We start from the raw sequence: 12898 nt of genomic DNA, 5'->3' as shown, positions 1-12898 counted from the left end.
CAGGAAAACACGACAAGAACATAACCCATTTGATGGTTCGAAGAGTAATAGTTTGATCGCCATTATCATTAACACGCCTTCAACATCACCATGATCATCTCGTATCACCATCATCATCATCATCATCATCATCATCATCGAGTTTCTTCCTCATCATTTTGTTTATTATCATATCACATCATCACCCCTGATTTATCATCATTCTAACCACCGATAACATGTATTAATATATAAAATATAACTAGTTCTATCCTTTGGCCCAACAGCAAAAACTTAGTCTCGGTAGTCATCAAATTTTTACGGATATTATGTCTGTGTTTGTTAAATGGGTGATAGAAGACAGCTAATGCAAAACAGTCAAACATATAGATATTTTTCTTTATCGACATGAACACACAAGTAAACAGAAAAACAGGATAAAAGTTGTTTTGATAGAAAACGGATTTCGCATAACTATTTGTCTATATAATTTAGATTTAAGTAATATTAATAATTAATAAATGTATTAATAATAATAATACGGTTAATAATATTAAAATTACTAATAATAATACTAATAATAATATTAATAATACTAATATTAATATTAATGATAATAATGGAATTAGTAATAATAATATTGACAACTATATTTTAACTTGTAATTATTTACATATAAATAAATTTCTACATATAATATTTATAAATTGTTACAATATTCATAATTATGTATAGAAATGATGAGTTCGAATTAAACTGGTTACATATCAATCGAAGCGACATATGGTTATTACAATCATTCAATATTTATATTCTATATGCATTATATATATATATATATATATATATATATATATATATATATATATATATATATATATAATGCATATAGAATATATGTATTTATTTATAAATAGTTGTTCGTGAATCGTCGGAATTTAGTCAAGGTTATATGAATGTATGAACATAGTTTAAAATTCTTGAGATTTAAATTAACAAACTTTTCTTATCGTGTCGGAATAATATAAAGATAACGTTTAAATTTGGTCGGAAATTTCCGGGTCGTCACATCCGACGGCTACCAGGAATAGTTCGGACTAAGTTAATAGCTCCCAGCACCGCATTGTCAGGATTTTCTGGCGAATCCGCATGGCCAATTGGGATCATCGAGCTAGAATTAGAGCTAGTAGATGACGATAATAAGGAATTAGTAAGAAGTACGACAGTAGAATTTGCTGTAGTGAGATATTACTCAAAATACAATGCACTCTTGGGACGCACAACATTGCAGCGGTTGGCGGCCATTCCTTCTATAGTGCACGGTCTTATAAAATTCCCAACTCCTTTGGGAATCGCGACAATAAGATCTAAAAAGCAGGATGCAAGTGTATCGGCTGTAGAACATGCAGAGAAATAGCCAAGCGAAGAAGAAAAGTTGTGAAGCTGCATGATAATCACAATCCATGATATCCGGATCAAAAAATCAGGATTGGCGGAGGATTGTCTGATGAAATAAAGTTTATGCTCCGTAAAATATTAGCTTCTAATATGGATGCTTTCGCATGGAAAGAAGCAGATACGACCGGAGTACCGAGAGAAATAGCTAAGCATAGGCTTAACGCAAATCCAAGTCTAACGCCTGTACGCCAAAAGAAATGCGGTATGGCACCAGAGAGAAGTGAATGGTTAAAGGCAGAAGTCGACAAATTGGTCAAAGCAAACATATTGCGAGAAGTACGGTACCAAACTTGGGTAGAAAACCCGGTACTGGTAAAAAAGCCCGATGGGTCTTGGCGCATGTGTGTTGACTTCACAGATATTAACAAAGACTGTCCTAAGGATAATTATCCTTTACCAGAAATAGACTGGAAAGTCGAATCACTAGCAGGTTTCCGGTACAAATGTTTCCTGGATGCGTATAAAGGATACCATCAAATACAGATGGCTACGGATGATGAGGACAAAACTGCCTTTCACACAAGCCAAGGCATCTACTGTTATACAAAGACGCCGTTTGGTTTAAAGAATTTTGGAGCAACATACCAACGCGTAATAGATGAGGCTTTTAAGAGCCAAATTGCCAAAAATTTAGAGGCATACATGGACGATTTGGTTATAAAAACACAACAGAACAAAGTCTATTGGATGATATATTAGAAACATTTGCGTCATTAAGAAAGATAAACATGAAGCTCAACCCGTCGAAGTGTAGCTTTGAAGAAGAAGAAGGGAAATTTCTCGGTCATATAATTACTGAGCGCGGAATACGTGCAAATCCAAAGAAAATAGAAGCTATTGAAAGTATGCCATCACCTCGAAGTAAGAAGGAGGTGCAAAGTTTGACGGGTAAGTTGGCCGCATTGACGAGATTCTTGTTAAAATCCGCAGAATGCTCATTGCCATTTTATGGGACACTAAAAAATTGTTTGAAGAAAACGGATTTCAAATGGACAGAGGAAGCAGAAGTTGCTTTTCAAGAGATGAAAAAGTTGTTAAAGGAGTTGCCTACGATGACTGTGCCTGTTGTAGGGGAAACACTAATACTCTACTTAGCGGCATCAAAAGAAGCAATAAGTTCAGTGTTGATAGCAAACAGGGGATAGGTATGCACTTCAAATTAAAACCTAGTTATTTCTTATTCAATAGTCATTTAAAATCATATGTATTATTCTATGCAAACTGGTACAAATACCTTTATATTTTGTTAGTAAAGCCTTAACAGGAAGCGAATTAAATTACCCCGCTATCGAAAAACTCGTCTATGCACTCGTGCATACGACAAGACGCTTAAGGAGATATTTTCAAGCGCATCCAATAATGGTCTTAACAGATCAACCGATAAAGCAGGTACGACACAAAACAAAATGTTATTAAAAGCCTAAAATTGCTTGAAAAAATTCTTGCAAATTTACATTCGGTATTAAATTGTTGACAGGTGCTATATAAACCAGAAAACTCTAGTCGCATGGTCAAATGGGCTATTGAATTAGGTGAGCATGATATTAGTTTCTCACCAAGAAGTGCGGTAAAAGGGCAAATTCTAGCAGATATCGAAATCTCGCATGAATCAAAAGAAATACCACCTCCACCCGAGCAGTTGTGGGAAATGCTCACAGATGGGGCTTGTGGTCCAGAAGGCGCAGGTGCAGGAATAGTCCTAAAAAGTCAAGGAGAAGAGTATACCTTCGCGCTGCGTTTTAGCTTCCCTGTAACAAATAATGAGCCCGAATATGAAGCATTACTATCTAGAATGCGCGTAGAAAAATACTTGGAAGTAAAAGAGTTGTCAGTATATGTTGACTCACAGCTGGTTGCAAATTAATTCAACAGAATATTCAAAGCACATGATGAATCAATGGAAAAATATATCAAGCTGGTGCAAGAACTGGCAATAGACTTCGATGTATTTCAAATAACGCAAGTTTCATGAATGTTGAATAAAAAAGTGGATGCGCTTAGCAAGTTAGCCGCTTTAACGTTCAGCCATTTCAAGAAAGAAATTTAGGTGGAAGAAGTGAAAGTCAAATCAATTGACGCAGACGGCACATCTGTTGAAGTCGAGGAAGAAGAGCCAAGTTGGATGACATCAATAGTAGAATTTATGAATACCGGAACATTGCCAATAGATTCGACGGAGGCAAGGAAAATTAAAATGAAAGCACCAATGTATTTGCTTGATAAATGAGTCCTGCATAGAAAATCTTTCTTAGGACCTCATTTGCGGTGCCTTAACCCAACTCAAGCAGAATCAATTATTCGGGAGGTGCATGAGGGAATGTGCGCTTTGCACTCAGAACATAAAACGGTGGCATCTAAGATAATGCGGCTAGGGTACTATTGGCAGTCAATGTATAGAGATGTTGTGGAGATAATACATAAATGTCGGTCATGTCAGCTTCATGCTCCGATAAGTAAAGATCCGCGACATCCAATGATACCAATCTCGTCTCCATGGCCATTTTGTAAATGGGCAATCGATATAGTGGGATCATTCCTCGCAGGACCATGAGGCATAAAGTTTTTGGTTGTAGCTATAGATTACTTCACAAAGTGGGTAGAAGTGAAACCGCTCAAAACAATTTCGGAAAAGCAGATCCGCAATTTTGTATGGGAAAACATTGTCTGTCGATTTAGAATACCAAACGAAATTCTGAGTGATAATGGTACACAATTTGAAGGAAACCCATTCAGTGACTGGTGCCAAGAACTTAACATAAAAAAACATTCACATCAGTCGCGCACCCCCAGGCAAATGTCCAATGTGAAGTGACAAATCGAGATATCGTACTAGGTATCAAAGAAAGACTTGGGTTGTGTCGAAGGGGTTGGATAGATGAACTACCAAACGTGTTGTGGGCACACCCCACGACCTCAAAGGGCGCAACCAATGAAACACCTTTTAGCTTGGTGTACGGGTCCGAGGCAGTAATATCTGCGGAAATAAATGTGCCAACCATGCGCATATTATCCTTCGATGAAAGTAGCAATAGTGAAGAACTGCGTGAAAATCTAAATTTAGTTGAAGAAAGCAGGGAAATGGCGGCAGTAAAAGAAGCAATCAACAAGCAAAGAATCGGAAGCTACTACAATAAACGCGTGCAACCATTATCTTTCCAGTTGGATGATTTGGTGTGGCGAAAGAATGAAGCAAGTAGAGCGGAGGATACGGGTAAACTTGGATCCAAATGGGAAGGACCATACAAGGTTATTGGTGTAAGCGATACAGGGGCATATTAGTTAGAAATCTTAGATGGAAAGGCAATTAAACGTACCTGGCATGCACAAACACTCAAATGGTGCTACATATGAAAAAACAACAGTGGGATTGGTCACCCCAAACAACTGTTTGAGGTTTTTATTATGTAATTTCTATTTTCCATTGTAAACATGATAACTAAGTGTTGATCATATAATATGTTTGAAATAAATTGAATCATGCAATTTAAGCCAATAACTAGTGTATTTTTACATTTGTTGATTGCATACCCCTTAGCTGCACAGGGACACACTCCGAGTCTCAAGTGGCATAGTTTAGTTTGGTTACTAATACTATTTTTAATGATGACAGTAGTAAAACATTGGATTGTTTCAAACTCTTGTACACCGCGCAAGACAGAGACTTGCACAGTCTAGACTATAAAATGCAAGTTTGGTTTACTTGTTTAAAAAGCCCGGGCATTGGCGTGCCAGGAAGACTCTTGAGTATAGACATTGGTTTGTCTATAATACGGATAAATTTCATTAGATTGTATATGCGTAAACACTTATAAATTTTTTTATAAAAGTCTTGAGTATAAACATATAAGCATTGGTTTGCTTCTTTTGTATATAACATTAGATTGTTAGCACATGAATAAAAAGATCATAACTTGATTGAGGGGTCGCTCCCGTCATGAAGTCATGACATTTATTCTAGATTAAAGTTATTACATGCATAGATATTGTAATGAATAGTTATAACCACCATAATGATTTCATAAAATACAGTGATATAATTGCAGACAATTAATAGAAATATTCGATTAATAATAGTCGAACCTAACAATTACAGTTGGGCAAAAAATATAAAGTCTAACGCTTAGCATGATAGTATGACTTGTACAAAAATATGAACTAGTATAAGGCTAAAAGCTAAAAACAAATAAATGAAAAAGGAGTGGCTTGGCTGGAACGTTGCCCTACACTAAGGAGAATATGCCATCCTTGTACGCATCGATCAGACGCATACCCTGCTATAAACATAAAAGAAAAATATAATATAGGGATGCGAAACCTCCAAGGTTGCAAGGCCCATCCCTCACTAACAAAAAATTGCTACCCAAACATGGACAAACGGCATCCATTTTGGGTAGCCTAACAAGTTCAGTCGAACTTGTCATTCACAATCTCCTGAGCGGAGACGTTGAGATCACTGATTAAAAACTGCAAACGGGGAATTGAGATCTGTTCAAGTCGGGCACAAGCTTCGTCACATCTTTATTTTGCTCCATCAGATAGCAGCTCAGCAACATTAGGAGGAATCATGGGGGGTATATATATCTCCTGACAGATAACATTCCAGAACATGGTACGCTCATAAGAGCGTGCAGCCACCATTGCTGCGCTGAATCGCTGCTCGACCACTTTGCAGTCAAGAGCATGCTGGATAATCATCGGTAGACCCTTCCGGAGAATGTCGTATTCCGCCTTCACGCATCATGTTTCGCGCTCCATGATTCCTGGGCCGCAATCCAATCACTGAAGCTTTCGTTTAAAAAGATGACACGACTCTCTGCCTCTTTCAGCTTTGCAGATAAAGATGCAAGCTTGGACTCCATGAACCTCTTTTCAGCAACGTGCTGGTCTTCATCTTGTTGCCTCATCAACATCAGGACATTTATGCTCTCTTCTGCCTGCTCATGTGCGGTTACAGCTGCCGCAAGTTGGGAAGTCAGTTTGGCGTTGTCCTCTTGCAACGAATTTATTTTAACTGTTTCTATCATCAATAGTGTTGGTTGATGGGCAAGAGCAGCAGATTTTTGTTGTAGACGGTTCAAATCTTTGGCAAAATTAAAAAGCGTCGACTGTGTGTCAACATAAAGTTCTTCTGAGGGAGAAAGAGAAGAAAAGTTCTGTATTAACTGATGCGGGGCACAAGATTGTAGAAACGAAAACTGTTCTGCAAACACCGGAAGTGGCACTTTCATAAATTCGTTAACATTAGGGATTAGCAAAGAGGAATTGTCAAGATTCATGCATGCACGCTTGGCACATGATGAAATGTCCCGTTCTTATTGATTAAAAACGTTCCATATTAATTGATTTCGTTGCGAGGTTTTGACCTCTATATGAGACGTTTTTCAAAGACTGCATTCATTTTTAAAATAAGTTTCTTGAATGCAGTTTTTACACAATATCATACAAGCATGGACTCCAAATCTCGTCCTTATTTAACTATGCGACAGCGGAAGCTCTTAATAATCACCTGAGAATAAACATGCTTAAAACGTCAACAAAAATGTTGGTGAGTTATAGGTTTAACCTATATATATCAAATCATAATAATAGACCACAAGATTTCATATTTCAATACACATCCCATACATAGAGATAAAAATCATTCATATGGTGAACACCTGGTAACCGACATTAACAAGATGCATATATAAGAATATCCCCATCATTCCGGGACACCCTTCGGATATGATATAAATTTCGAAGTACTAAAGCATCCGGTACTTTGGATGGGGTTTGTTGGGCCCGATAGATCTATCTTTAGGATTCGCGTCAATTAGGGTGTCTGTTCCCTAATTCTTAGATTACCAGACTTAATAAAAAGGGGCATATTCGATTTCGATAATTCAACCATAGAATGTAGTTTCACGTACTTGTGTCTATTTTGTAAATCATTTATAAAACCTGCATGTATTCTCATCCCAAAAATATTAGATTTTAAAAGTGGGACTATAACTCACATTCACAGATTTTTACTTCGTCGGGAAGTAAGACTTGGCCACTGGTTGATTCACGAACCTATAACAATATATACATATATATCAAAGTATGTTCAAAATATATTTACAACACTTTTAATATATTTTGATGTTTTAAGTTTATTAAGTCAGCTGTCCTCGTTAGTAACCTACAACTAGTTGTCCACAGTTAGATGTACAGAAATAAATCGATAAATATTATCTTGAATCAATCCACGACCCAATGTATACGTATCTCAGTATTGATCACAACTCAAACTATATATATTTTGGAATCAACCTCAACCCTGTATAGCTAACTCCAACATTCACATATAGAGTGTCTATGGTTGTTCCGAAATATATATAAATGTGTCGACATGATAGGTCGAAACATTGTATACGTGTCTATGGTATCTCAAGATTACATAATATACAATACAAGTTGATTAAGTTATGGTTGGAATAGATTTGTTACCAATTTTCACGTAGCTAAAATGAGAAAAATTATCCAATCTTGTTTTACCCATAACTTCTTCATTTTAAATCCGTTTTGAGTGAATCAAATTGCTATGGTTTCATATTGAACTCTATTTTATGAATCTAAACAGAAAAAGTATAGGTTTATAGTCGGAAAAATAAGTTACAAGACGTTTTTGTAAAGGTAGTCATTTCAGTCGAAAGAACGACGTCTAGATGACCATTTTAGAAAACATACTTCCACTTTGAGTTTAACCATAATTTTTGGATATAGTTTCATGTTCATAATAAAAATCATTTTCTCAGAATAACAACTTTTAAATCAAAGCTTATCATAGTTTTTAATTAACTAACCCAAAACAGCCCGCGGTGTTACTACGACGGCGTAAATCCGGTTTTACGGTGTTTTTCGTGTTTCCAGGTTTTAAATCATTAAGTTAGCATATCATATAGATATATAACATGTGTTTAGTTGATTTTAAAAGTCAAGTTAGAAGGATTAACTTTTGTTTGCGAACAAGTTTAGAATTAACTAAACTATGTTCTAGTGATTACAAGTTTAAACCTTCGAATAAGATAGCTTTATATGTATGAATCGAATGATGTTATGAACATCATTACTACCTTAAGTTCCTTGGATAAACCTACTGGAAAAGAGAAAAATGGATCTAGCTTCAACGGATCCTTGAATGGCTCGAAGTTCTTGAAGCAGAATCATGACACGAAAACAAGTTCAAGTAAGATCATCACTTGAAATAAGATTGTTATAGTTATAAAAATTGAACCAAAGTTTGAATATGATTATTAACTTGTATTAGAATGATAACCTACTGTAAGAAACAAAGATTTCTTGAGGTTGGATGATCACCTTACAAGATTGGAAGTGAGCTAGCAAACTTGAAAGTATTCTTGATTTTATGAAACTAGAACTTTTGGAATTTATGAAGAACACTTAGAACTTGAAGATATAACTTGAGAGAGATAAATTAGATGAAGAAAATTGAAGAATGAAAGTGTTTGTAGGTGTTTTTGGTCGTTGGTGTATGGATTAGATATAAAGGATATGTAATTTTGTTTTCATGTAAATAAGTCATGAATGATTACTCATATTTTTGTAATTTTATGAGATATTTCATGCTAGTTGCCAAATGATGGTTCCCACATGTGTTAGGTGACTCACATGGGCTGCTAAGAGCTGATCATTGGAGTGTATATACCAATAGTACATACATCTAAAAGCTGTGTATTGTACGAGTACGAATACGGGTGCATACGAGTAGAATTGTTGATGAAACTGAACGAGGATGTAATTGTAAGCATTTTTGTTAAGTAGAAGTATTTTGATAAGTGTATTGAAGTCTTTCAAAAGTGTATAAATACATATTAAAACACTACATGTATATACATTTTAACTGAGTCGTTAAGTCATCGTTAGTCGTTACATGTAAGTGTGGTTTTGAAACCTTTAGGTTAACGATCTTGTTAAATGTTGTTAACCCAATGTTTATAATATCAAATGAGATTTTAAATTATTATATTATCATGATATTATCATGTATGAATATCTCTTAATATGGTATATATACATTAAATGTCTTTACAACGATAATCGTTACATATATGTCTCGTTTAAAAATCATTAAGTTAGTAGTCTTGTTTTTACATATGTAGTTCATTGTTAATATAATTTATGATATGTTTTTTTATCAAAGTATCATGTTAACTATATATATATCCATATATATGTCATCATATAGATTTTACAAGTTTTAACGTTCGTGAATCACCGATCAACTTGGGTGGTCAATTGTCTATATGAAACATATTTCAATTAATCAAGTCTTAACAAGTTTGATTGCTTAACATGTTGGAAACATTTAATCATGTAAATATCAATCTCAATTAATATATATAAACATGGAAAAGTTCGGGTCACTACAGTACCTACCCGTTAAATAAATTTCGTCCCGAAATTTTAAGCTGTTGAAGGTGTTGACGAATCTTCTGGAAATAGATGCGGGTATTTCTTCTTCATCTGATCTTCACGCTCCCAGGTGAACTCGGGTCCTCTACGAGCATTCCATCGAACCTTAACAATTGGTATCTTGTTTTGCTTAAGTCTTTTAACCTCACGATCCATTATTTCGACGGGTTCTTCGATGAATTGAAGTTTTTCGTTGATTTGGATTTCATCTAACGGAATAGTGAGATCTTCTTTAGCAAAACATTTCTTCAAATTTGAGACGTGGAAAGTGTTATGTACAGCCGCGAGTTGTTGAGGTAACTCAAGTCGGTAAGCTACTGGTCCGACACGATCAATAATCTTGAATGGTCCAATATGCCTTGGATTTAATTTCCCTCGTTTGCCAAATCGAACAACACCTTTCCAAGGTGCAACTTTAAGCATGACCATCTCTCCAATTTCAAATTCTATATCTTTTCTTTTAATGTCAGCGTAGCTCTTTTGTCGACTTTGGGCGGTTTTCAACCGTTGTTGAATTTGGATGATCTTCTCGGTAGTTTCTTGTATAATCTCCGGACCCGTAATCTGTCTATCCCCCACTTCACTCCAACAAATCGGAGACCTGCACTTTCTACCATAAAGTGCTTCAAACGGCGCCATCTCAATGCTTGAATGGTAGCTGTTGTTGTAGGAAAATTCTGCTAATGGTAGATGTCGATCCCAACTGTTTCTGAAATCAATAACACATGCTCGTAGCATGTCTTCAAGCGTTTGTATCGTCCTTTCGCTCTGCCCATCAGTTTGTGGATGATAGGCAGTACTCATGTCTAGACGAGTTCCTAATGCTTGCTGTAATGTCTGCCAGAATCTTGAAATAAATCTGCCATCCCTATCAGAGATAATAGAGATTGGTATTTCATGTCTGGAGATGACTTCCTTAAAATACAATCGTGCTAACTTCTCCATCTTGTCATCTTCTCTTATTGGCAGGAAGTGTGCTGATTTGGTGAGACGATCAACTATTACCCAAATAGTATCAAAACCACTTGCAGTCCTTGGCAATTTAGTGATGAAATCCATGGTAATGTTTTCCCATTTCCATTCCAGGATTTCGGGTTGTTGAAGTAGACCTGATGGTTTCTGATGCTCAGCTTTGACCTTAGAACACGTCAAACATTCTCCTACGTATTTAGCAACATCGGCTTTCATACCCGGCCACCAAAAATGTTTCTTGAGATCCTTGTACATCTTCCCCGTTCCAGGATGTATTGAGTATCTGGTTTTATGAGTTTCTCTAAGTACCATTTCTCTCATATCTCCAAATTTTGGTACCCAAATCCTTTCAGCCCTATACCGGGTTCCGTCTTCCTGAATATTAAGATGCTTCTCCGATCCTTTGGGTATTTCATCCTTTAAATTTCCCTCTTTTAAAACTCCTTGTTGCGCCTCCTTTATTTGAGTAGTAAGGTTATTATGAATCATTATATTCATAGATTTTACTCGAATGGGTTCTCTGTCCTTCCTGCTCAAGGCATCGGCTACCACATTTGCCTTCCCCGGGTGGTAACGAATCTCAAAGTCGTAATCATTCAACAATTCAATCCACCTACGCTGCCTCATATTCAGTTGTTTCTGATTAAATATGTGTTGAAGACTTTTGTGGTCGGTATATATAATACTTTTGACCCCATATAAGTAGTGCCTCCAAGTCTTTAATGCAAAAACAACCGCGCCTAATTCCAAATCATGCGTCGTATAATTTTGTTCGTGAATCTTCAATTGTCTAGACGCATAAGCAATCACCTTCGTTCGTTGCATTAATACACAACCGAGACCTTGCTTTGATGCGTCACAATAAATCACAAAATCATCATTCCCTTCAGGCAATGACAATATAGGTGCCGTAGTTAGCTTTTTCTTCAATAACTGAAACACTTTCTCTTGTTCATCATTCCATTCAAATTTCTTCCCTTTATGCGTTAATGCAGTCAAGGGTTTTGCTATTCTGGAAAAGTCTTGGATGAACCTTCTGTAGTAACCAGCTAGTCCTAAAAACTGGCGTATGTGTTTCGGAGTTTTCGGGGTTTCCCACTTTTCAACAGTTTCTATCTTTGCCGGATCCACCTTAATACCTTCTTTGTTCACTATGTGACCGAGGAATTGAACTTCTTCCAACCAAAATGCACACTTTGAAAACTTAGCATACAATTCTTCCTTCCTCAATACTTCTAACACCTTTCTCAAATGTTCACCGTGTTCTTGGTCATTCTTTGAGTAAATAAGTATGTCATCAATGAAAACAATGACAAACTTGTCAAGGTATGGTCCACACACTCGGTTCATAAGGTCCATGAACACAGCTGGTGCATTAGTTAAACCAAACGGCATGACCATAAACTCGTAATGACCGTAACGTGTTCTGAAAGCAGTCTTTGGAATATCATCTTCTTTCACCCGCATTTGATGATACCCGGAACGTAAGTCAATCTTTGAATAAACAGACGAGCCTTGTAGTTGATCAAATAAGTCGTCGATTCTAGGTAGTGGGTAGCGGTTCTTGATGGTAAGTTTGTTCAACTCTCGGTAGTCGATACACAACCTGAATGTACCATCTTTCTTCTTGACAAACAAAACAGGAGCTCCCCACGGTGATGTGCTTGGTCGAATGAAACCACGCTCTAAAAGTTCTTGTAATTGGCTTTGCAGTTCTTTCATCTCGCTGGGTGCGAGTCTGTAAGGAGCACGAGCTATTGGTGCAGCTCCTGGTACAAGATCTATTTGAAATTCAACGGATCGATGTGGGGGTAATCCCGGTAATTCTTTCGGAAATACATCGGGAAATTCTTTTGCAATGGGAACATCATTGATGCTCTTTTCTTCAGTTTGTACTTTCTCGACGTGTGCTAGAACAGCATAGCAACCTTTTCTTATTAGTTTTTGTGCCTTCAAATTACTAATAAGATGTAGCTTCGTGTTGCCCTTTTCTCCGTACACCATTAAGGGTTTTCCTTTTTCTCGTATAATG

At 36.4% G+C, this 12898-nt stretch overlaps 1 protein-coding gene across 1 annotated transcript; it reads left to right on the top strand.

The window, feature by feature from the left end:
- Positions 1-3945: 3945 nt before the first annotated feature.
- LOC139841527 (uncharacterized) lies at positions 3946-4716 on the top strand. Its single transcript, XM_071831739.1, has 2 exons — positions 3946-4099; positions 4214-4716. The coding sequence occupies exons 1-2, from the start codon at positions 3946-3948 to the stop codon at positions 4714-4716; spliced, it is 657 nt and encodes a 218-aa protein (XP_071687840.1).
- The last annotated feature ends 8182 nt before the right edge of the window (positions 4717-12898 follow it).

Source organism: Rutidosis leptorrhynchoides, chromosome 4, assembly GCF_046630445.1.
Source record: "Rutidosis leptorrhynchoides isolate AG116_Rl617_1_P2 chromosome 4, CSIRO_AGI_Rlap_v1, whole genome shotgun sequence".
Taxonomy (NCBI): domain Eukaryota; kingdom Viridiplantae; phylum Streptophyta; class Magnoliopsida; order Asterales; family Asteraceae; genus Rutidosis; species Rutidosis leptorrhynchoides.
Note: the sequence above shows the minus strand (reverse complement) of the source record. Positions and strands in the feature narration are given on the sequence as shown.